Source organism: Nipponia nippon, unplaced genomic scaffold, assembly GCF_047370975.1.
Source record: "Nipponia nippon isolate SJK-2023a ecotype South Korea unplaced genomic scaffold, ASM4737097v1 scaffold_3, whole genome shotgun sequence".
NCBI lineage: Eukaryota > Metazoa > Chordata > Aves > Pelecaniformes > Threskiornithidae > Nipponia > Nipponia nippon.
In genome coordinates this window covers 84,279,754-84,305,502 of record NW_028262347.1, presented here as the reverse complement: position 1 = coordinate 84,305,502, position 25,749 = coordinate 84,279,754, and the positions used below count along the sequence as shown (strand labels likewise).

The 25,749-nt window shown below is 47.3% G+C and overlaps 1 protein-coding gene across 1 annotated transcript; it reads left to right on the top strand.

Annotated features, from left to right (window-relative positions):
• Nucleotides 1–666: 666 nt before the first annotated feature.
• Nucleotides 667–25,749, top strand: LOC104014582 (alpha-2-macroglobulin-like protein 1). Its single transcript, XM_087766025.1, has 36 exons — nucleotides 667–725; nucleotides 1,311–1,494; nucleotides 2,527–2,689; nucleotides 3,043–3,095; nucleotides 4,011–4,028; nucleotides 4,536–4,695; nucleotides 5,304–5,388; nucleotides 6,220–6,334; nucleotides 6,664–6,778; nucleotides 7,195–7,304; nucleotides 7,786–7,953; nucleotides 8,286–8,516; nucleotides 8,924–8,987; nucleotides 9,772–9,917; nucleotides 10,880–11,029; nucleotides 11,460–11,576; nucleotides 12,142–12,289; nucleotides 12,754–12,871; nucleotides 14,152–14,377; nucleotides 14,498–14,624; nucleotides 14,913–15,034; nucleotides 15,517–15,571; nucleotides 16,273–16,356; nucleotides 16,768–16,944; nucleotides 17,108–17,189; nucleotides 17,549–17,705; nucleotides 17,903–17,977; nucleotides 21,413–21,575; nucleotides 22,190–22,407; nucleotides 22,590–22,805; nucleotides 23,311–23,435; nucleotides 23,822–23,912; nucleotides 24,344–24,412; nucleotides 24,632–24,734; nucleotides 24,827–24,868; nucleotides 25,487–25,749. The coding sequence occupies exons 1-35, from the start codon at nucleotides 667–669 to the stop codon at nucleotides 24,865–24,867; spliced, it is 4,335 nt and encodes a 1,444-aa protein (XP_087622151.1). The 3' UTR covers nucleotide 24,868; nucleotides 25,487–25,749.

The following is a 25,749-nucleotide window of genomic DNA, read 5'->3' as shown; positions in this document are numbered from 1 at the left end:
GTTGGCCATTATATATTTCCATTTCCCTCACTGTATGCAGGGAAGGAAAAGGCAAAGTCATTCATGGTTGCTGGCTGGTGGTAGTGTTTCTACAGTGCTTCCTTATGCACGTACAAGGATTTGCTGCCATTCTCAAGCCAAACAACCTAAGGAGATCCCCACCCCCATAATCTGATCCAGAACTACTGAGCCTCTGACCCGAATGACAACACTGCTTGCTGTGTGCTGGGGTGAGCTCTTGCTGCTGGCTGCACAGCAGCAATCCATCTCCAGCTGAAACAAAGAGACGCAAGTGACAAGTGATCAGGACCTGGCCTGGGTCACTGATCAGCAAAGTTCTTGCTGTTTTTTTTTTTTTTTTTTCCATGAAAAGACCATTTGGTCAGATGTCTCCATGGCAGCCCTGCAGGAGGGGATGTTCTGAACTGGTGGATGGCAGCCAAAGCAGCTGCTATTGGCTAAGGGGCACTTGGCACAGGACACCCGTTCCTACTGCTGCCTGTGTATAATCTCAGGAGAGAGGAAGAGGTGGGGAGAGGCTGGCTCCTCCCCCCATCCCACCTCTTCATTTAGGCTGTGCTAGAAAGAAATTACCCCCCTAAAAACAGCCTCCAGTGATTTCAGAGGAAGAGGGCCATTGGAGATTGGGCAGCAAGAGTCTCCAAGATGAGGATAGCCATCTTCCTGAGCCTTCTGTTCCACATGGCAGCTGCTTTTCACCAACTGTGAGTGATGCTGAACTTCTGTTTCGGTCTCTTTCATGAAGGCATCAGTCTAGGTAGATGGACCACATTCCATGGCATCAGCTCTCGTGCTTCCTGCTCTGTCAGATCACCCCAAAGGGTAGCTGAGTCATTTACCTTGCCTCCCATGCATTAGATGATTGACTCCTGTGAGTTAAAAGACAAGCCACCTTTTTGGGGGGCTTCCAAGTCAGACCTTAGGCCCAGGGATGTTTGCTTCTCCAGTTGCCATGCCAGATCATATCACTGGTGTCTCTACTGCAAAGTTATGAGGCCACTTCTTCTGAAGACTGCAAGGGATGGTTTTGGAGAGTTCAGGAGATGACTGGAATAAGGGGTTTGAAAAAGATTATAGGGCTGTACTTAAGCTAATCAAGCAGAAACTATTTGTCAAGTTATCAGCAAAGCAATCACTTCGCTGGGTTCATTGTTGCTTTTGAATATCGGCTGCAGCCATGGCACATTGCTGAGCAATTCTGCAGTAGTGGGCTGCTGCAGGGAAGCTATTTTGCATCTCTGAGCTCTCAACTTGATGCCACCTCTGATGTCTTCTTTCCCCTGCCCCAGACATTACCTGGTGGTGATCCCTGCAGATCTCCGCTACCCATCCACCCAAGCTGCCTGCCTCCATATCACCTGTTATGAAGGAAAGCTTCAAGCGAACCTGGTCCTGGAGCGCTCTGCAGGACGTGAACTCTTAGTGCAAGAAACCATCCAGAAGGAGAAGACTTTCATGTGCACTAAGTTCTGGGTGAGCCACCCTAGGCAAATGCCATCACTGATTTTCCCTTCAGGAACTGTAAATCCCTTGTGTTACTCCCTAACCTGGGATGACATGGACAGGGTCTCTTTGCCTTGGAGTGAGCCTGCTAGGATGGGGATTGGATGGTGCCTAGGGATGTGTAGCCCAGCACAGTACCTGTTGGTCAGCACTGAATTCCCCTTCTGAATCTAATTTTTAAATTCCAGTTACATTTGTTAAAATCTACCACACTTCTGGATACATAAGAACCTACCTGTTTCCTTCTCTTCCATCCCAGGCCAGATGAAGCCGCTTTAGCTCTTCTTTGAAGGACTTGTGCAGCTCCACAGCTAAATCTTGGGGAAATAGTGGTTTTCATGACATACTGCAGTTTCTGTAGGACCTGAAGTCAGGCAGCAGCTCAGCTCTTAGGAGCTACTGAAGAGCAGTTGGATGGAAATGGATGTGCTTGTTATTTTTAAACAGCATCTTGAAGCTGATTCATTGTTGGTGAGAATTTAGCAAAGATCGAGGATAAGGCAGACATGCCTAAACAACATTCCTTCTGATATACAGTATATTCTGTGCTGAGGCTGCTGGAGCCAGGAAGACCCTCTGATTGTCTTTTCTAATCTGGCTTTCTTACTTGTACATGCTGGGTAGTTCTGAAGGCCTAGCATTTGAGGCTGTGCTACAGCTCGATCTCTCTCCTTTGATTCTCTGCTACCATCTCCCACCTTTCTGGCATCTGACCATCTTCCTGACCAAGTCTGAAGACTCAGAGGTGTCAGGCACATTGTCAGCAGAGGCGAAATTCCTTAACCAGTAGGAAAAAGGACAGATTCCATGACATGCAAGGCCTCCTGCTGTCATGTAGGACTGAGGGAGGTCTGGATGTGATCTGGATCCAGATATTGGAGGGGATGTCCTGGGACAGGTGGAGGGGAACTGGTTAGTTCTTCCACTTTACTCTCAGTTCCTGCTCAGGGCCGCCAGAAGATTACCTGGGGGCTGCGTGCTCTCCTCTCTCTGTCTGTTTAGGTTGCACCTCCAGTTGACGGCACAGAGGAGATTGCCACTGTCAAACTGATCATCACAGGCGAAGGGGTCAGTATTGAAGAGAAGAAAAAGGTCCTGATCCGTAAGGCCAGCAGTGGCACCTTCATCCAAACAGACAGGCCCATCTATCAACCAGGGCAGACAGGTGAGAGCTGCAAATGGGAGCAACTGTGGGCCCTAGGCTTTCTGTTGGTAACACCATATGGAAAGCCTGCGATTGCTGAAATTCATGGACAGCCCTAGCAGAAGGCTTTGAGACAACGTCTCTTGTTGATGTGATGTTTTCAGTGGCTGTAATGCCCAGCTTGTGGTGACTGTGAAGTTGCAGCAGGCAGTAGGTCATTGTCCATGGTATTTTACATGTGGGACTGTCCCTGTCAGTGTTATCACAAACATGTATAGAATGGAGACAGGAGCTGGGGAAACTGATAGAGCAGGGATCTGTAGGGAAGGACTGAGATCTGATAAATATATTGCCTGATTTCCTTGCCTCTTCAGTGAAATTTCGCATCATGACTCTGGATGAGGAATTCATTGCACTCAACGATTCGGTAAGCCAACCCTGGGGGGCTGTGGAAAAGTCTGCCTCGTTCCATGCGTGGATCCTACTTCCTTTCTACCCTGCTCATCTGCAAAGCTCCAACTTTTCCACATTCATCCCTGGGCCAGGCTTGATAAGTGTCTGGAGGAGAATAGTAACTCAAGTAAAAGCTGGTAACTCAGGAAGATGGCAGAGGCATACGTGTCTCTTGCTCGTCTTGGTAAAATGGTCAAGCAAGCATAAGCATGGGACATACTGATTCCTGATGTGATGGTGTCATGTGGGGAGCAAATAGTTTGCAAGTCAGGTTTTCCTGGATATGGGGGGGGGGGGGGAGTGCTCTTAATCTGGGTCCTCCAAGTTGGAATATAAGAAATTATGATTGGACATTAGAACAAACTTTTTCATTGCAATGATGATCAGATATTGAAAATGGTGCCCAGAGAAGGCATTTTCATCCTTGGAGATGTTCAAAACTCAGCTGGAGAAGGCTACGAGCAATCTGCTCTAAGAAGACATGCTTCAGCAGGGTGTTGGACTAGACAGATGACCTCCAGAGGCTCCTGCCAAACTATGTGATCCTATATCTCTGTAACCCCCTTAAGACTGCTGCTGAGCCAGAGCTAGGTCTGTTTGGGTAGTGAGTTTTCCTGATGGAGGACTCTGCCAGGAAGTCATTAGCAAGTGCTGGGTGACCTCCAGATTGGCTTTTCCTTTCCCTTTCTCCAGACCGTACTGTAATGGACCCAGCCGGTATTTCTCCTTTCTGGTGATGTTTGGTTTACTTTATATTGTTGTCAGTGCTCTAAATATCCAAAACACTGGTTGCACATCCTTCAGAGAGGGGCTCTGCATCTGAAGTACCTTGTGTGTGTTGCTGGCATGTGTTTCTGTCTTCTAATGTTTTTGCCTTTCCCCCCCCCAGATTTCCCTGTTTCTCCAGGTGAGTGATGCTGAAATCTAGTGTTACAGTAATGTTGATGGCAGCCATTTCACTGGGCTATTCATATTCAGTTCCTAGTAGATTTTACAGACCTCTGGGTGGAACAGTAGAACTTCAAGATTTCTTAAACTAGCATACTCCTTACAGCTGCTTTTTTTTATGCACTTATTTGATGTTATGCTCCCAGTTACTTCAGTAGAAATCTGAGTTGTTCTAGTTACTTCAGTAGAAATCTGAGTTGTTCTAGACTTGCAAGAGTACAGACAGATCAACAGACCTTTACCAAAAAAGTTAGAACTGTGAAGGATCTTTCCTTGACTCAGATGCTGGGAGCAGAATCTGAGCATTATATTGTCTTCAAAATTTCTTGACTAGCCTATACCAAACCTGATTCCTTAGCTATAGAACCTGGTAGTCTGCAGCACTGAAATCCTGAAGCTTGATTTCTATGGGATGTGGATCAGTGAGATGCTGGAACAACTGTTTCTTCCTTTCTTATGGATGTAGGACCCTAAGAACAACCGGATAGAGCAGTGGCTAAATGTGATCCCCCAAAACGGCATTGCAGATCTGTCTTTCCAGCTAAGTCATGAGCCTCTGCTGGGGACATATGTCATCAACGTAACCAATGCGAAAGCGTACGGCAGCTTCTCCGTTGAGGAGTATGGTATGAGCACGTGTGGGATATGTCTGAGCTGCAGAGAGGACCTTGCACTCTTGATCCAGGAAGCTGGGTGTTTATTCTGTGATAACCACCCTGGGAGCAAATGGGAAAAGTAGTAGCATCTGTCATAGAAAAGAGTCTGAGCTGAGGATCAGGAGAGAAATCACTTTGGCACCTTGGGTCAGTGTGTGGGAGGAATGTTGTGCATGGCCCCAGACCTTTGACACAGCTGATTCCTGCAGATCCCTGCGTCAGACAAAACAAGGTCATTTAGGATGGGCTTTTCCAGGTAGTATGAAGTCCAGTGCCATCCCACTTCTCTTTCATCCCCCAATTAACTGTGTTGGGAGGCTAGTCTTCTCTCAGGGCAAATAGCTGTCATAAGTGCAGGGACATGGACATGTTTGGGTTTTAGTTTGGGAAGGAGCAATCAACCAGGCACTACACACAAATCTGTTAAAGAAACAATGGAAATCTTCCCTTTCCTCTTCCCACCACCTTCCTTCTCCATTTCCTGGCTCTTATTCCACCATAGTCTGACTTCATGTTGATTCTCTGGAAAGGCTGTCCCTGGCCAGTGTTTCCTACAGTCCTCTGTTTTTTCCTTCCAGTGCTGCCAAAATTTGAAGTGATCTTTGAGGTGCCAAATCAGATTTATGCACTAGATAAAACCTTCCCACTCCGGGTATGTGGCAGGTAAGGATTCTGCTTGGAGGGATGGCCCTGTGTTAACTTCTGGCCTGATGAGCACAAGATGGCTAGGAAACCATGAGCAACTCGGGGAAAATTTACTACGCTTCAGTTACAGGAGGCCAGAATCTTCTGCAGCAGCTCTTTGCACCCTGATGCAACACGAAACATTCCTATAACTATCCTTCTGGTACTCTAATGCCCCTTTTCTAAAAACACTCCACAAGTCTCTACACAGAAGACCTGGGGGAACAACCTACCCTTCGACAAGCAGCCATTTGTGGGGGAGAACATGGCAGATGTTTGGTGTCGTCCTGCAGAACAAACTCATGGGAAATGAATGGACGCTTTTCCAGATGATGCTCTAGAGGAAACTAGAGAGAGGCAAAAAGGAATTGCCCCAGGAACAGTCCAAGGACAATGCTAGGGTTAACAGCCTCATGTAAAGGTGCTTTCTTAATGAAAGGCAGTTTCTTAATCACCCGTGCTTCTGCTCATAAGATGATGCATGCCTTCAGCATACCCTGGGGTTAATGTAGGTGATGCTGATGTAAAGCGCAGAGCTCTGTGCCGAGTCAGCACCTACAACACTCTGGTTTCCCAAAATAGATTAGTTTGGCACTAATTATATCACAGAGCCCTTGATCTCCCATCACTGCAGTGCCCTAGCCTGACTCTGCTTACTGGGTCAGGGCTCCTGGGCCTGCTGTATGGCTGCCACCCTTGTGCTATATTGTGAATATCCATGAATAAGTGGTCTCTGGGGCTATGCAAAGCAAGGCCTGTGTTCTCTCACTGTGTGTGACTGTCTCTTCCTTTCCCTGCTCTCCCAAACAGATACACCTATGGGAGAGGCGTCCAGGGGCTAGTTCATGTGAGCCTTTGTCAGAAGATAGCTCCATTCCTTCCCAGTGCTTCAAAACCTGATCTCTGTCAGGAATTCAACAACCAGGTGAGATGTTTAGCAGGAGCTGAGCTGTATTCAGAGATATTTGTGTTACCCTAGGGTAAGGTAAGGCTGCTGGAGGCTTTAGCTGAAATAATAGTGATGTTACCCCATGGTTTTGGCTGCTTGACTAGTGGTCTGCTGGTGCTGCCTCTTAGTAACTGTGCCTGGTGACTATGGGTGTGCATCATGCTCCTGCTCCACAATCAGGACTGCTATGTAAAAAAGCAAGCTCCCTGAGAGCAGGGATTTTGCGCTGCTGTTTCTGCACCATTTGGGTAACTTCTAACGTAAGTGCCTTGCTCAGACCTTGCTTTCTCTCTCTGTACTTTCAGACAGACAAGACGGGTTGCTTCTTCACAAATGTGAGTCTGTCCTCCTTCAGTCGAGACTTTCGGTACTATCAGGACAGCATAGTTGCAGAGGCCTCGCTGGTGGAGGATGGCACAGGTAACTCTGGAAACATCTCTGGTGGCTGAGAAGAGGCATGTGAAGATGCACTAATCTTACCAAGAACACTGGACACTTTCAGGCTAGCAAGGGCTCTGAACTTTCTGAGCCTGTCGGGGCCTGCCATCTAACCTCACAGATACAGATAGAACCACCAGTTCCTGACAGCACGACACACTCTGAGTGCCTGCGGTCTCAGGTGGTGAAGCTTAGCGGCCTCTCTAAGGGCTAGAAGTAAGTGGGAAGAAGACTAGATACCCAGAGCCCTGGGCAGATCATTTCTCTGATATGAAATGTGTGTGCAGCTGAACGTGTGCATCAGTATTTCCAGTGGGACACTCTGCAGGGAAATTGCTGAGCGGTGCTTGGCTTCCTTGCTCCCTCCCTCATGTTTCTGTCTCACTGCTTTCATTCAGAGATACACGTCAATGCTTCCCACAAATTACTCATCTCCAAGATTTGCGGGATGGCCTTGTTTGATGATGTGAAGTCTTATTACCACACTGGAGAGATGTACAGGGGGAAGGTAATTCCCAGTTACAATCCTTTGCAGGGGAGAGCATGAGCAATGCCTTCACAGAGACTGTTACCTAGCATCTTGTCCGACCTCACCTCCAGCCAGGGGCTTGGGAGGGCATGAATGACTCCCGGAGACAAAACTCTTAAACTGTCAAAAGTGAGAAAAACACCCAAAACTGCCATTTGCCAAATAAGCCTTGAGTAGTAGCAGCTATGGGGATCCATATGTGGGGTGCAAACCCAAACATTTGGAATTTCAGCAGCTGGGTGGCCTTCTGCTGTGAAGGCATAGAGAGCATGGGGGTGAATGAACACGGTGGTGCAAGTGATAATAGGAGGCGACCAGTAGCAGTGTTGATAATATTGTTAATGACTGGAAAGGTGACCTTGCTGTCTTTGGATATGCTGCTCCTGACTTGGAGAAGCAGGAGATTCTGTCTGCTGATTAGACTCTTCTGTGCTTCTCTTGCTCACTGCAATGTTCTCAGATTAAAGTCATCGACCACCAAGGCAAGGCACTGAAGCACAAAAAAGTCCTCCTCATAGTAAGCTGCGGTGAGCAGCAGTTTAAGCAGAAGTACATCACTGGAGACTCTGGGACAGCTTCATTTAGCCTGAACACGACTGCTTGGAACAGCACCTCGGCCTCCCTGGAGGTAAGTGAGGAAGGGTCTGTCTTGTTGGCAGGGGTACGCATGCATCTCAGAGCTATTTACTGCCCCACAGACATCTCCCCTGTTTCTTCTTGAAGGACAGTAATTCAAACCTGAAACACCTCAGCATGTTCTGAATCTTGGCTCCCTCTGAGAGCTTATTCTCCGGATCCCAGTTGCTTTCCCCATGAACTCTCCACACAGACACCTGTGCTACGGTGTTAGTCACACCCTATCTGAGCTTCTTATGAAGCTCCAGCTAGGGCAATCTGCAGCTGACTTGTTTAACTAGAGAAATTAAATGTGGTGGGTTTTTTTTTTTTTTGTCTCACCAGGCAAGTGTCCTGCATCAAGATTTGGATAAAGAGCCTGGCACAGTTGATTTGAGTTACCAGCGAGCCTCTCACTTCATACATCCATTCTACAGCACCAGCAGGAGTTTTCTCTCTATTGTCCATGTGCCAGAAACAATGCCCTGTGGTAAAAAGCAAGCTATCCGGGTGGACTTCAGAATTTACCAGGAGGACCTGGAACACGGGCCCAAACGTGTCATTTTCTCCTACTTTGTGAGTTTCTGGGGAAGTGCTAGTGGGTGATGGCTCAAGGCACAAGATCCAGCATCTCCTACAGACTCAAGCTTGATATTTGATAGATTTGGCTCAGCCTGGGACAGGTTGATCATGCAGCCATCATGGGGCTGGATCCTGGTTTCTGTCCTGTGGCTGCAGTAATGGCAAGAAAGGCAGCACCTTTCTTTTGGGCTCTGCACAGGTGCAGGGCAGGTATTGGCCTTACCTGTCCTCCCCCAAGTCTCTTGATCCCCTGAGCTCTCCCTGCTACCTGAGAGCGAGTAAAGCTCATATCCCTCTCCTCACCCCCATTTAATCTCCAGTTTCAGGATTACTCTGATCTGCACAGTGGTCTCAAAGACTATGTAACTGGCATTCCCTTCCCTTTCTGTATTCTTCCCTAGGTCACAGGGAAAAGAGGGATAGTCCATGCAGGTCAGAAGACTGTTTGGGTTGGGCTGCCAAGAAGTAAGTGCACTCCTCTGTTTCATATCTAGCAAGCACTCGGTGGTCTGTGGCATGCCATCTTATTTGGATATGTGGCATAAGCCTCTCTGCAATTCAGAGCTGGCTCACCACTTTTCTGTTGTATCAGAGCAGTGCGCCTTTCCAGTTTTCATGTTTCCTTTACCCTCCTGCTTGGTACCAAGAGAATAATACTCGGCATTTCCCAGCCCATAGACTCATCCTCTGTTTCCTTCATTTTCAAAGAAGTCTCCTTTTGCTGCCTCTGCAAGTGGCATGAAACTATAGCCTTATCTTCTAGCAAAACTGTCCTGCATTAATTTGCAATTGTGTCTAAAAATGATCTTTGACTAGTTAGGATGCCACAGCTCATCATTTTGATGGGTGTTGACTCACTGTTGTCTGCTTCTCCAGCTCTTTAAAGCCTAAATTATAGGTGATTTGGGGCAAAGATCACCTCTTTGTTGATGATGGGATGGGAGATGTTTGGTGATGGGAGGCTTTGAAAGCTATCTGAGACTCTCACTCTTTGTAGATCTAAGCTTGAACTCCAAAGAGCTGTTTCATCTCCTGGAGGCAATGAACAGAACCAGGAAGAGTCTTTTGCTGGTCTTGAATACCAGATCCAGAGATGCGCTGATTGTTTCAGTGGTCTCCAGAAATCTCCTTGGTCCTGAAAGACTTGACAAAAGGAATTAAACAGGCGCATGTAGAATGGCAAAAGCTGATCAGAGTCCATTTTCACTACCAAATCTACTTTCTCTTCTTCCTTCCCTCCTCCATCTAGTGCTGAAAGGCTTCTTCTCCATCCCTCTTACCTTCAGCTTGATCTATGCCCCAGCTCCAAGACTTGTTGTTTATGTTATCTTCCCTAATGGAAAAATCATTGCTGATTCTGCCATCTTCAGTGTCTCCACGTGTTTCAGAAATAAGGTAGGATTTGTGTCTGAGGCCATGACTAAATGTGTGAGAGTGTATGTGCTTGCTGCAATGAAAGAAGAGACTGAGGAATACACAATATGTATAGCTGTGTATGACTGACACTGTGTGCGACGCTGTCATGTGAACTGCAGTATGTGAATGGTGAAGTGTCCTGTGATGTATGGAGCAAGTACAGGCTGAGAATTGTGGGGGCTACTGCAATGTTTGGCAGAGAATTGCTGTGTCTGTCTCCATAGGCTTGTTTAGCAACTGCAACCCAGTAGGATCACAGCCCAGCACAGGTTATTAGTGTGATTCCCAGGAGAGCTCAAGGCTGCTTAGACTTGTTAGTATGTGGTGTTGGGAAGACAGCTCAAAGTGGCTGATGGAAGAAGTGGATTTTACTGGCTATCCAGAAAGGGCTGAGCGCTTGTGGTCATTATGACATCCATGGGAATCTGCCTTCTTGGCTGTGTCTTGCACTCCAAAGATGAACTTCTGAGGACTGCCATTGCCCCTGCTCCACAGCTGTTTGTCTGCCATGGACAGTCAGATTCAAGCAAGAAGAGGAAGTGCTGCAGGAAACTGAGACCAACCCCATAAAGAGCCTGGAGATAAGAACTAGGCTTATTTTTGATCTGGGGCTCCAAAAGGACCAGAAAGACAGCTGTTTGAGTTGTGTGATCATGGCTGGCTTGTTTGCTGGGTAAAGAGCGTGCTGTGTTCCGACACAAGAATATCTTCAGTACTGTGAACTGCACACACTGATGGTCCCCCCCCGCCATCTTTCCTGGTAGAACCTCAACATGATGTTTTTTTAAATACCTTCTGGGGGTCCTTGGGAGATTCCTCAGGTTTCCATCCAAGGCAAGTCCTTGGAAACTCTCTTCATGTAGGTCCCTTCCCTGCTCAGGAAGTGGTAGGGTGGCCAGCAGCAATGTCACTCACCTATTGCCTGCATTCCTCCCATCCAGGTGGAGCTGGGTTTCTCAACGCCCGAGACCCTTCCTGATTCAGAGGTTGGTCTCCACCTGCTGGCAGCTCCTGGGTCCACGTGTGCTGTCTGGGCTGTGGATCAGAGCATCCTTTTGCTGAAGCCAGAAAAAGAGCTCAGCAGCTCCTTGGTGAGTGAGCCTGCTCCAACTTCTTCCCTTCCCTTGTACTGACATGAAGAGGGAGGGAGACAGACAGGCCATTGCATCTGTGCAGAGCTTATCTCCTAAGGAACTCAAAGCACTGCCCAGAAGGATCAGCAGCGCTCTCAGTGTGGCATGGGTAAGGATTAGGGGGCATGTGTTAAGAAAGAGGTTGAACATCACTCAGTGCACCAGTGGTAAATGAACTTCTGTTGTTCTGTCTCATGTTCAGTTCAGCGGGTTGTGCTGGCTCTATCAGAGGAGAGCCAGGGAAGAGTGACAGTGAGCCTGGGCTTTCTGGCATGCATTCATGCACAGTAGCCAGGAGCAATTCAAACAGGTCTTGGATGTGTGACAGGAAGGGGATGCCAGGTTTTATTTGTGCTGATTTTTTTTTTCTTTTTTCTTGCTTTCCCAGATCTATGGGCTGTTCCCATCTGTTTATAACTCAAGGTATCCTCGCCAAGTGTCTGAAGATGACCATTCATGCGGGTTCCCAAATTCTGATGAGCCTGATGTATTTACAGCATTCAGGGTAAAAATGGTTGATTTGGTGGGTTGGGATAATTCATTAATTGAGGGAAGTGTGGCCCCCTGACTTTACCAATATCCTAGGAATGCCATTACAGACAGTACAGGTAACAGGTCCAGTTTAGGTCCTGGTAATTCACTTGTTATTTGAATAAGTGACTTTAAATTGTTGACCAAGAAGAAATTGTTGTGTGGTTACTGCACTTTGGTTTTGCAATTCAGCATGCCAAGGATGATTGGTTACTTTAATTGGGTTTCACATAGTATGTTTAATCTCCATAGCATGAGCAATTGCACTCTGCAGGCTGAGAAGGCATAGTACCTGAATAACCATGTGTTTGAAAAAGAATATAATTAGCTGACTCAGGCCAGATGAATTAGCTCAGAAGACCTTGTTTGCCCATTGCTGAGGATCTGAATAATTCCCTTCTAAAATCAAGCAAGAGAATACTTTGCCAAGCCAGAGGACAGCCAAGTCCCCACTGTGTGAGGGGACAAGAAGGCACAGGATAGAGCACAGAGAGGAGAGGACAAGCTTCTGGTGCATCAGTTCTTTTTTTTTCCTACAGGAAATGGGGTTGAAAATTATGTCCAACACCAATATCAGGAAACCCAGAGTGTGCCCAAACACTACATCGACAACTATGCTTCAGGAAACAGCAATGTTTACTTCCAGGCCCATGTTGATGTTTGCCCGGCCCCATAAAGCATATAACAGTAAGTATTTGCCAGCTGCCATTGTTTCTTCTTACATGAGATGCTCAGTCTTTCAGGTGAAAGCAATCCTGGGTTTGAGCTAAGAGGCAGTACTTGCTATAATTGCAAATGGAGGAGTGAGAGTGTTCCTTGGCTCTAAACCTGTTGTGCTAGTGTGAGGATGCCTGGGTCTCGTGGCTTCTTGCTCTGGAATGTTAGCGAGCTGTCTGGATCCCAAGTCTTATCTCTGAGGTGAAGGAATGGTTTTTCTTCCCTTGGTGCCTACAAATGCAAGTAAGGTCCACAGCACCTCTGTTTGAAATGAGGCAAGAGATTTTAAAATTTGGGATAGCACCTTCTGTTCCTTCTGTGCCATGCTTCCCAAGAGCTGACTGGATGATGGGCAGCCTGAGCTGTGCCGGACCCCCTCTGCTCTAAACCAGGGCCTGAGGATGCTGTGGTGACTGGGTCTTTGTTATTTCCAGCAGAGCATCTGACAACATCTACCTATCAGCCCACTATGTTTTCACCTGTTTCTTCAGCTGAAGAGAAAGTACACAAGCATTTCCCCAAATCCTGGATATGGGATTTGTATTCTGTGGGGTGAGTAAACTGAGCAGTGGCTTAGTGTGACCAGGAATGGCAGCAGATACAACTGGGTTTAGATCATAAGCTGCTGAGGAAGATGTCTAAGGACATATGTCATGGGGCTCATATCTGTCAGGCTATTTCTCATCGGAGCTGATGTCTGCATTGAATGCATTTTCCGGTACTAGATGATCATACAGAAGTATTGTGCATCCATGGAGGGTGGCTGGCATGGGAAGATAGGAAAGCAGGTGCAGTGCAGCAGAACAGCTTGGTTTACTGCCTGCACTCTGCTTGTCGTAGCCCTGTGGGCTGGCGTTTCCCAAACTGTGCTCACAGGATGTATCCTGGGATGCAGGGGAGGCTGATCTCCACAGAAGTCCTTCACAGGACTGGGAGTTGTGTCCTGTGAGAAAGGCTCAGTGAGTGCACAGGGTCTGCTGAGGGAGCTTTTGGAGATTTTTCATCTCTGACTTTAAGAATTTCTTGTCTGGTGTGTGGAGACTAGAGTCTGCTCAGGCCAGATGCCCCTATATCTGCCCTCTCCCACCTCCAGCTATGTCCTTCCAACTACATCCATCTTTTCGCTCCCTAGCAGCAGATATCTCCTATGTGATTTATCCACCAGCCTCATCTGAGCAACCAAAGGTCTCTATGTTGTATGTGTTGCCTTCCTGTATGTGCCTGGCAAAAGTGAATGTCTCCAGTTATTGGAGTCAAATAATATCATTAGCTTTAGCTAGGGCTGTTTTTATGTCTGCTGTGGTAGCAGCCACAGAACAGTCTGCTGCTCTCAGAAGTTGTGATGTGGGCACAAGCCACGTCTCTGCCCTGTCTTCATGTTGGACTTTAAGCTGTCAGTGTCTCACAAGAAGGTGAATGGCTGGATCTGTCTCTTCTGCTAAGTTCTACTGATGTTGAGCCAGTCTTGTTGCTCTGCTGGTGTCTGGTTCTCCATCCCTAGGCCAAAAAGAATAAAACTGCTGACATCTGTAAAGCATTTTTAGATGTGCAAAGGGCAAGCGCTGTCTGAGAAACGTGATTGATGGCATCTTGCAGCCATGTAACCTATTGTCAAAAATGTTCTGTTGATATAAGCATCTGAGGCAGGGGGCCCTACTTCTACAAGGACCTACTTGTAACCCTACAGGGGCTACAAGTTCAGCAGAGGTTAGGGGTTAGACTGAGGTTAGGGGATGGGGTGCACTGGAGAGAATGGCACAGAACCAGGTCACCTGATGCTGCGTACAGCAAGATTCAGTTAAATGCTTCTGTTGCTGTCTACTTCTCCTCAGTCCCAGTGGGAACAAGAATGTCACTGTCACTGTGCCTAACACCATCACAGAGTGGAAAGCAGGGATGTTCTGCACAGGACGTAATGGCTTTGGACTTGCTCCAGCCTCCAGTCTGCTTGTTTTCAAGCCCTTTCTTGTGGAGCTCACACTGCCATCTTCTGTGATCCAGGGTGAGACCTTCATCTTGAAGGCCACAGTCTTCAACTACCTGCAGCGATGCATGAAGGTAGGTGAGCCCTGATAGGCTCTGCAAGAAAAGCAGGGTATGGGTAGGTAGGAGATGGCTAAAATCTATGGCCTGTGACGTTTATCTTGTTACCACCTGCCATCCCTGCTGTCCCTTCAGATCCAAGTGACCCTGGAGGAGTTCGCAGACTTCCAGCTGAAGCCATGCAAAGGCTGTGTCTACAGCAGTTGCTTATGTGCCGATGAAGCTAAGACCTTTCAATGGAGTGTCACAGCTGAGCAACTGGGTGAGAAGATCAGGGAGGTGGGATGGTGGAATTGGGAAGGGATAGGACCAAGGTGGGGATGTTTTGTAAGAGCTGACATGGAGTGAGGAGTTGTTTGCCCTGTTAACCAGAACGTACTTGTTTGCATTCATCCTAAGGTCATGATTACTCACAAATCTGTGCTAGGAGGTACAGAATCATACAGAGCTCTGATCCAATTTTTTGTTGTCAACAGGTGACTTCTATTGTATTAATGGGAGATGCTTCCTCAGAAGATGTTTTATGCACCTAAATGTGTGTTATTTTCAGGGCTCATGAACATCACCCTCAGGACAGAGGCTGTGGCCACTGAAGAGCTCTGTGGCGAAGAGATACCATTTGTACCAAACCAAGGACAGAAAGACACGATCACCAAACACCTTTTAGTTCGGGTCAGACAAGCTCTTCTGTTACCTGGACCTAAAAGAGCTTTGTGCAATTCCCAGATTTTTTGCAGGTTAATTTAGGGAGTTCCACCTTGCTATTAAAGGTGTGTAATTAGAATCTCAGGGCCTGAGCTGGGCCCAACCATGAGGGCTGATGTAGGGAGGTAGAGGGGTATCCTCCACTTCGTACCATGGAAAACTTTTAAATATGTATGCTCTTTTATGTCCTTGCTCCTGAGCTCTCTTCTAATCTTACAGCATCAGTTTCACAGACATTCAGAAATTATGATATTCTGAAAATGCATGCTGTTTTCTTATCTGAAATGAAAATGATTGACAATAATTTACATTTTTATGCGATAATGGTGTTAGTCCAGCTGACTTTCCAGCCTGAACCAGGATTTTGTCCATATCTATTTCTAATCCACTTGTAATCCTGTTTCTCTCCTGTGTGCTCATTATAATGCTACTTTTGTGTGCTCCAACAGCCAGAGGGAGTGTTGGTAGAAAAGGCTCACAGCTCCATCCTGTGTCCCAAAAAAGGTAGAGAGATTTTCTTCTTCTTCTTTCACCCAGCTCATCCTCCCCTTCCTGCCTAATCACCTCCTGGGTCTTTCCACTTGTTGAAATATTTCCTCTGTCAACATGACCAAGCTAAAGAAGCATACTCTAATTGTGGTGCCAGCTAGAGCTTCCCCTAGGTAAGGATGTGGGGAGGTCCAATCTTTTAGCATCAACATCCCTGATACTAATGTGATAGCTTGAGGCCTTTTTCACCTGTGGTAATAAAACAAGACTACTGAACATGGTGAGGCTGGAGGACATGACTTAGGATTGCTGCTCCCTTCTTTAATTTTATGGTGTATGATGGGGCCATTAGCAGATTTTGAGAGCACCAGGTGCATTGAGAAGACATACCTGCAACTGAAATCTGAAATGAGATGGAATAACTTATGTAAAGAAAAGCAGGAAGGTGGCTTTGACCACAGAGGGTTTCCAGGAGAAGATCCTCTCAGCCTCTTCAGAAGGAAGGCTGTTAGGATAGCAGAGTCACAATGAGGCTGATGGAGGGAGTTGAGGATGGAACGGGACAGGGTTTCTGAGGTGCTCTGCAACCTCTGTGACAGGAAAATGGGATGCTGGCACAGAACAGTCTCAAACAGTTTCTGGGGATTTTGAAGGCTGTTTTCATCAGAATCTCTTTCTTTTTGTCTTCCCCCCACACCTTACCCCGCTGGTGTCAGGAAATCCAGCACAGGAGTCTGTGTCCCTGATGGTGCCTCTAAATGTGGTTGAAGGTTCAGTCAGAGCCACCGTCTCGGTCACCGGTAAGGAATTCAGCTATGATAATACCTTTCCAAATCCCGTATCTCTGACTTTAGCCCTAGGAAAGCCCAAACCCAGAACACCCCACACCCTTTCTGAGGTTTCTGAGGGTCCACTGCCTTGTGCTTCCCATGTGTGTGGCTGCATTTCCTGGTTCCAGATAACCTAAAACACTCATCAAGGGAGAGAGTGTTCTGTTTACGGGCTTCCCCTGCCAGAATGGGAATGTATACAGCCCATATGGAGGGCAGGGTGGAACTGATAAGCTGGCTGGACAGAGGTGCCCCCACATTGCTGTGCTGGGCCTATCTATCTTGCCTGGTGCACTGCTGGGAACGGGCCACAGGTAGGAGGAGGTGGATCCCCAAACCTCCTGCCCAGGAGGTGGTCAGGGTGCCTATGCTCTGTTCCAGGTGACCTCATGGGGACAGCACTGCAGAACCTGGACCACCTGGTGCAGATGCCCCATGGCTGTGGGGAGCAGAACATGGTGCTGTTTGCCCCCATTGTCTATGTGCTGCAGTACCTGGAGAAGACGAGGCAGCTGACCCCTGAGATCAAGGAGAGGGCCACAGGATTCCTGCGCAATGGCAAGCACAACAGACTCACCTTGCTCTTCTGTCTTCCCCTGTGTCCAGCCTACCAATGGTTGCCTCTCCCCTTGCCCCTAGAGCACTCAACCACCCTATTCCCTGCCCAGTGATCTCACTGCAGATACCATTCTGAGCGCTAATGTCCTATCCTGCTTCCCAGGGTACCAGATACAGCTGCAGTATCAACACCCTGATGGCTCCTACAGTGAATTTGGTACCAAGGATGAGTATGGTAATACTTGGTAAGCCCTGGGCTCTCTCCCTGCCGTCTACATGCTGTCTGACAGCCTGGAGGTGGGCAGCTTTCTGCTTGCAGCACTGAATCCTTTCTGTCCTATTGGACCCAAAGTGTTCCAGATGCTTTGTGGGCTAGGGCATCCTAGGGGCATGCAACTGTTCTTGGACCAGCAAATAAGGAATAGCAGAACAATAGGTGAGGAGAGACCCACCAGTTTCAAACTCACACATTTTTTTCTTTTTCATCAACTTCTGCTTCAATTCTTTCTTTCCATTCATTCTTCCCTCTGTCTCATTCACACCATCTCTTTCTGCTTCTCTCTTCCCTCTCTTATGCCTTTTTTTCTATTCTCTCCCCAACCAGGCTGACTGCATTTGTGGTTAAATGCTTTGTCCAAGCCAAGCCATACATTTTCCTGGACAACAGGACCATCCAAGCTGCTCTCACCTGGCTGGAGTTCCACCAGCTTCCCAACGGTTGCTTCAGAAATGTGGGCCAACTTTTCCACACAGCCATGAAGGTAGGAGCCAGAGCACCTTGAAGGACAACTCAAAGCAGTTCTTTCCCAGTGTACTGGTAATTGTTTAGTTCACGTTCCTGTATCGTTCTGCTTTCTTGCATGGGAGCAAGCCAGGGATAGGTGGGACTTTTACTGAAAAGCTTCAGGTCTTTGTGTATTAACTTTCCCAGCTTTCTGGATGTTTATGCTTTTTGTAGGGCGGTGTGGATGGGGAAGTCCCCTTGGCTGCCTACATCACTGCTGCATACTTGGAGGCAGGAGAGACACCAGAGGTAAATATTGGGATTCTTTGCCATGCTGTTGCCTTAAGATCTGAATCCTGAAGAGCTTAGTGGTGTCACTGGGGCAGGCAACAGAGTGTCCTGGAGAGGCTTGTGGATAAAGTAATAGGGTGGGGGAGGAAGAACTTACCACTTCTCAGGAAAAAGCCTCAACTATCCCCTGAGGAGGACATCGCTGGCAGGGTAGAAGGTGAGGTTAGACTACAGGGAGCCACTGGAGTTCATGGCTAGATACTATGCCCATTTCCCAGGCATTGGCTGCTCATTCCCACGCCCCCCCCACCCCTCCTCCCACTCCCTTGCTACCCTTTTTACTATACACAGCTGAGAGCTAGTGGTGAGGAGAGGTGTCTTGTTAGGCAGGAGAGGATGGTGTAGCTGCTCCCACAGTCAAATAAATAGCCATAATGACATTTTTAATGTGTTTTAGCTTCCCAGAAAGTGGAAGTCTGGGAAAGGAGTGCTGGAGGGAGATATGTGTTGTGAAGTAGGGCAGTTGGAATTGCGCACCTAAGTAATAATAAGAGGGAATTTTTACAAGTGCGAAAGATCATAACTAATTACTCTGTGGTACTGGCAGTTAAAAAAATATACTGAACTTGATGGAGAAGTGCTATTGCTATAGATTTTGAGAAGCAAAATTCTCTGGAAATAAGAAAAGTAAGTGAAATAGCAGTGCTCTTTTAAGGGAAAAAAGTTAGACAGATGGGAATTAACCTTCTTTCTGGCAACAGGTGTCCTTCAGGTCACCTTTTTCACCATAAGGACAATTAAGTGTTGGAACAGGTTGCCTAGAGATTTAGTTGTTTCCATCATTGGAGGTTTTCAAGACTGGACAAAACCCTGAGTAACCTGGTGTGATCTCATAGTTAACCCTGCTTTGAACAGGAGGTTGGATTAGAGACCTTCTGAGGTCCTCCCTCCCAATCTGAATTATTCTGTCATTTGGTAATTCTATGAACTGTCTGAGTTTTGGCTGACTTTTGTGGAGGAGGCTTTTCATGAAACTGGATGACAAATATTTGACACGTACTGTGCTCTGCAGCAGAATGAAACAAAAGGGCAAGGACCTTCATCCTGGTAGAAAATTAATGAAGAGTTTGTTGTAGGTCTTAAGAACCAGTTTTGTCGTTTGGGAAGGAAAGCAAAGAGTTACTGAGAAGAGACGAGACTGCTACAAATCCATGAGTAAAATCCTGAAAGAGTGACAAACAGGACCTCAAAGCAACTTGCATGCTGAGCAAGTGGAAGCCACTCTGTCCTGAATACATCCACAGAGAGTGACTTAGTGCTCTGATAGTGGTGATAGAAAATCTAGGCTACCACAAGGTAGGAGACCTCATGGAATTCCTCATACTCCAGAGAAGATGACAACAGTATTATTAACTCAGAAAGGATTGTCCATGGAGGGAGGAATGCTTTGTTGCAGAAGCAGATTCGTTGATGTGAAAGTAACCAGACAGTTACTAATTTGGACATACATGCATAAACCGTTGTTTTTTAAAAAATGGTCATGACAATGAAAGACACTCAAAAGTATCAACAAATAAGTGAAAATACAAGTCTCACAGTAGTTATCCTAGCCCCAATGAAGGAATTTGCTGTGTAGGTCTGTGGGTAGATGAAGTGGGAAACACAAAGCTTGCCATAGCACCCAGGAAAAGAGTGTCCTTGAGTGGTTTATAAATGCTTTTACAAAGAATACACAATCACTGGAGGTCAAAATTCTGAGAAGGAGTTTGAGGATCTCCTGCAAAGGCTAATGCATTCAAGATGTCCAGAACAGATCCTACTTTCCCTTACAAGCATACCTAAAAGGCTGATGAAAGTCGTTAGGGGTTAAAATGCAGGGAAAAGGTTGGAGATATTTGACAGTGTCCTGAATGAACTGATATTAAAGCATGATTTGTATGACAAAAAATCTAGGCAGATACAAACAGCCCTCTACCCCCTCTCTGTGTTGGAAATTGATCTCTTGGAACAAAACAGATATTGTTTATATTGACTGCAGAAACAAATGGCATGTTGTAGAGGAGCAGTTTCTCAGTTGGCACGTGACTACTCCCAGGGAAGCTAAATGCTTCTGTACAGTATGCATTTAGGATGGCTATTGTCAACACCAGGATAAGCACAGTAAGTGTGAAAACACTTCCAGTAGAGTGGCACTCTCAGTTCTTGAGTTAGTTTCACCAGAAGACACCAGAGCCAGATGGGTTATAATACATGTCAGACTGTTCCTAGACAAGGTAATAAGATGTACGATAACAGTCAGCACTTCACAGGTGGTACATCAAGTGTTTTCACTTGAAGTTTGGTAGTTGTGCAAACATTAGTGCTGTTATCTCCACTTTAACTGTCTGGGAAAGTGAGAGATTTAAGAAGGAAAAGGAATAATAAAGGAGTCCCTGAACAAATTCATGAATGTGATGTAATTCCTACTTAGGTCTATTCAGTTACAGAATACAAAAGCTACTGTACTGCTTGCAGTTATTATGTTTAAGGGCAAATAGAAAAGTAGGACTTTTGAAATGATGAGAGTTTAGCTTACTGCTTCTGCTGGGCTTTAACAAGAGAGAGCAACAAAAAGCATCAGCTGGATACTGGGAAATTTTGATACTCCATAAGTAGATGCTATGAGCATTTCTGAGAATTGGTGGCTGCATCCAGCAATACTACTACACCATCTAGAAAGCACAAAGATGACACAGACATTACCTTTTCTCTTTCCTAGAAGGGAAAGAGGTGAGGAGCATGTCACGTGTCAGAATAAATCTTAAATGTAGCCCTTGTGTGATCCTTACTGTACTTAAACCAAGAGGCCAGTGGAAGACGGGAAACCACAAAGTGCTGTAGATGCATACATATGGGACAGGCAACCACTGTGAGCCTTTGGCTCATGACTGGAATAGCACAGCTGAATGCTGGAATACAATGCTGCTGAGACCAGTGGGTTTGCTGCCTCCTGCCAACAGCAGTATTGGTGTTCCAGGGGAAACTGGAAATCCCAGTGACCTTGTAAGGCACTGTAGAGATGAATTGAACACAGTAATCTTGGTCAGCAGCCTGGGTGTAAGCATTTGCAATTGTGCATTGTTGCTCTTGTGTTCGGACATGGAAAGTGAGATGTGGTGGTGTTATTCCAGCAGTAAGGCATTCATTTCACTGTGAGAGCACTGCTGAAACCCATGACCAGCTCAGGGTGGGTCTGTCAAGCACCTTGCACCAAGGGCTGGAGACACTGCTTCCTGGTACTGCACTGATACAAAGAGAAAAGTGCAGGCTTAAGCACAGAGACACCTGGGGGAATGTATGAGGTGCTTTCTGTGCTGGCATATGCTAATGCATCCTTCTGCTTGTAGACCTCAATGTTTGCCTGCCTCACGTGTGTTTGTGTGTGGCCAACACCTGTGTAACTCTTCTCTGTAGAGTACAGTGGTGCGCAAGGCTCTGGGCTGCATCGCTCCTTCCCTTCCCAAAGCTGCCAGCACTTACACCCAGGCCCTGCTGGCCTACACCTTTGCCCTGGCTAAAGATTCTCAACGCACGCAAGAGCTGCTTGATATGCTTGATCGAAAGGCAATCAGAGCAGGTACGGGAACCTCAGTGCCAGGTGAACATCAGAGAAGGGACCAGTGACCTTTCTGAGCCCTTGGTTACATGCAACCTGGAAGGACCATAGCCTTACCCTTTAGGTCCTTAGCCAGTCTACAAACTCAAGGTATGTGCTGACAATACTGTGGTATGGGGGCTGGTCTCCTTCAAACCTCTCATCCTGTTCTGGTACCCAAAGTGGAGGTTGGGCTCTGAGAGAAGTGGGCTTTCTTATGCAGGACTGCAAAGCACCAGAGAGGGAAGCAAGCTGCCCTGCTTCTTGTTAGTCCCTGACCCCCAGGACTGGCTAGTGGGCAGTTAGCTAGTATCAGGTACTTAGTGGACCTGGAAAACGGGACAACAGAGAAGCTGGACATCTGGGAGGTACTGTGTATGCAGATTATTGGCATATTAGCTTTTGTATATCACCTTGGTGTGTAATACGAAGTGCCGGGTATTGCAAAATACATGGGATTGCAGTTCACCCAGTGACGTGATGACCCAGACAAGAGGTATTTACCTGATGGTCTTTGCAGACACAAGCCACTGGCCTAGGCCTCAGGATTTCTTTCCTGACATCCCTCAATGTCATCTACTCCCTTCCTTTCCCAGGTGGGCAGATCCACTGGAGTCAGATCTCGTCCAAGCCCAGACCCAGCACCAGCCCTTGGTCACAGCCACTGTCTGTGGATGTGGAATTGACAGCCTATGTCCTCCTGGCCCTGCTCTCCAAGCCAAATGTCACAGGGTCTGATCTCACCACAGCCTCTGGCATCGTGGCCTGGCTCACCAGGCAGCAGAATGCCTATGGAGGGTTTGCCTCAACACAGGTAACTCCTGGCTGGGGAAGGGGATGTTGCTTGAGAACGAACCTCTGCACGATCTATGCACAATTTATGCAAGTGTGAACGCTTTGAGGAGAAGAGCCCTTGTATATGGAGGTCCTCAGGACAGTGCATTCAAGTATCTTTGGGTATCAGAGCTGCAAATGTAATAGTTTCTTCCTTTTCAGGACACAGTAGTCGCCTTGCAGGCCTTGGCTAAGTATGCAGCGCTGACGTACAGCACGAAAGGGGTTGCAGAAGTGAGGGTGAGGTCCCAGAGAGGCTTTGGGAGGAAGTTCAAAGTCTCCTACCAGAACCGGCTGTTGGTGCAGGAGGCAGCACTGACAGAAGTCCCAGGAAAGTTCTCTGTGCAGGCCCACGGCAGCTGTTGTGTCTTTACCCGGGTAGGTTTCCACAGACTCTGCTGTGACAACCCTCTGCTCATCATCTTATCGAAAACAAAAGTCTCTGCTGCAGCTCTATGCAAGGAAATGTGCATTAACTTGGGCATTAATCCCAGCCTGTTGCCAGTGTAATAAACCTGTGTGCTGTAGGAGACTCGGAGACAGAACATGTCCAAATGTGAGGACAGTGATGCTTCCACGGCCGTCAGGGTATTGGAGGATGGAAATGTTGTATAGTGGTCCCACTGCTGCGCGCCTGACTTGCACAGTCTCAAGGGGGAGGGTGAGGAGAAGGAGCCCCAGCTGGAAAGATCATGGAAGGTTTCCAATCTGAGTGACTTTTATTTTGGGTACTGGGATGAGTGTGCTCACTGTGTATGGTTTATCTAGTCACTGCCTGGGTTCCGTATCTTGAGGATTAGAGTAGCCAGTGAGAAAAAGCTATGACAGATGATACTGAACTAATTATCCATGTCTTATTCTGTCTTTTTGTCTCTTCCTGCAGATGGTGCTGAGGTACAACACACCCTCCCCACAGGTCTCCACATCCTTTGCATTGCGAGTGAAAACCGAGCCAGTCAATTGCACCGAGGATGATACACACTCTGTTACTGTCTATGTCAATGTCAGGTGACTCTAAAGACACAGCTCCACTTGGGAAGGAAAGCCAGGCATGGCTGGAGAGCTGAGGGGTGCTTCTTGGCTGCAATTGGAGACACCAGGCAGTTTCAGCAGAAGGCCCAGATAGAAGATGGAGAAGGAAAGATACAAGTGTCTCCGGAGAAGGGGAAATATTTCTGAGGGCTTTGGTTCTTGCTAGGGAGAGGAGTGCAAGCAGTCACCTCAGATTGGGGATGCTCAGGCAGTGCAGCCATCATCTGCCCCCTGTGAGAACAAGCAGTGACTGCCTTGGCCCCGGTCCTGGCTGGGCTGCCTGGCTCAGGGTCCTGCACACAGGGTATGGTGGTGGAGGGAAGGGGAAGCTGGAAGAGACTCCTTTTGATCTTCTCCCCCAGGTACACTGGGAAGAGATCCACTTCCAACATGGTGATCGTGGAGATGTCCCTACTGTCTGGATTCATCCTGGCTCCAGGATCCGGGATGTCTGTAAGAAGCCTGGAATCAGGATGGTGACGTGGTGTCAGTGGGACCATCCATGTCCAAGGAGAGGGGGAGGTTGCATAGGAAGGTGTTGCCTGTCTCTCTCTTCAGCAATCTCACCATCCCTTCTCCTCTACCACACAACACGAACACATACTGTCGGCTCTCTGTTTGTGCCTTGAGGATGGTGATCCTTCTGGCCCAATTTGCTGAGCATATCCTTGGCAGCTAAGTATCCTAGGTTCCTGTCTTTGGGTTTTGTAGGAGCTGAGTGGCCTTGCAGAGAGATAAGCCTGAAGGGCTAAAAGCCCCAAATAAGTTTGGAAGTGGGTGAATGAGAACCTGCCCATTCAAGCTTAGATAAACCTTGCTGGGATGTCTCACACTTGCTTTTCAAAAGACTCAACTAAATTGCTTCCTCTGCTCTCCTGTCCTAGCTGCAGCATTGGCACCCTGTGAGAAGAACTGAGAAAACACAAGGAGGTGTTGCCATCTACTTGGACAAAGTATGTGTGTGCTACTAGAGCAGCTGCAGGAGTGGGGGATGGTGGTAGAGTTGTGTGAGCAATCTAGGTCTGGGCTAGCAGAGCAGGATATTCAAGATTCATCTTGAAGTCCTGCCTTTGACTCCACAGAATTGTTATTGCCTATCAGTAGGATCAAATTTAGGTGAGGAATAAAAAGAACAGCTCGTAAGTGAACTGTCATTTGCTCTTCTTTGCCAGCTGAGCCATAAGTCTGAGACATATGTCCTGCATCTGGAGCGGGAGATTGGGGTGACCAACCTAAAACCAGGCCATGTCAGGGTCTATGACTACTACCATCCAGGTGAGTGTGGAACCATGGGGTGCCAGGGCTGTCTGGGTGTTTGCACTTGGCTCTGTGCAAGGATAACTTAGGTCTCTCCTGTCCTGTTGCAGAGGAGCAGGCCCTGGCTGATTATAATGTCTTCTGCATCTGAGGTAGGTGTAAGTCCCTTCCTCAGCCCCTGTACAGACCTAGCAGCCTTGTTATGTTTCGTCTGCATCCCATCCACCTCTCTCTGTCTCAGAGGAGCCCTGTGTATCTCTGATTCATCATGTTTGCTTCATCTAGGACTATATCTGGAATTCCCAAGGCCTCCAGGGACTTTAGTCTCTGCCCTCTGTTTTCTGGACTTTGTAATGTAGCCTTTGCCGTATTGTCCTGTAGGCAGGACATGAAAAGTTTAACATGTGGCCATGCTGTGAGGGACTAGTCACATGCATTTTCTGGGACTCTGCAGGGCTGTCTGGGCTGGTTTAGTGCATGGGACTGCCTGCCAGCTAAGTGACAGTGCTCATAGATGGTTTGCACTGTTCCAGAAAAACTTCCAAGCAAAATTCATGGGACCAGTTTCAGTTTATGCTGTTTGGGTATGGAGAGTCCCAGTTCTTCCTGGGGAAGGGCTGAGATAAATCAAGGGCGCTAGATCAAACCAGAGAAACAGCCTCCTTAGTGAGAGCCTGGGCTCCCTAGCTGTTAGCATCCCGGAGTTAATAATTTGGGTCATATTATTTGCTCTCTGGGTTACTCCCTCTTCCTGCTTTCGTTTCTCCAAGGACTTGGTCTGCTCCGTTACTGTCCACTGTTTCAGCCACAGGGATCCCCCTAGTGCGAGATGCCCTAGGACAGCAGGGCTGCTGCATTATTTCTTCTGGTATGATGGGGCATGCGTCACCTGGAAAGTCACGTCTCAGTGGACTGGGGCAAATCTCAACTTGGATTTCAGGACTAAACCCAGCCCAAGCCATCCTGCTCATCCTGACAGCTGTTTCCTGGTGAATTCTTGGGGATGTCTGATTAATTCTGATTGATTGTTTTA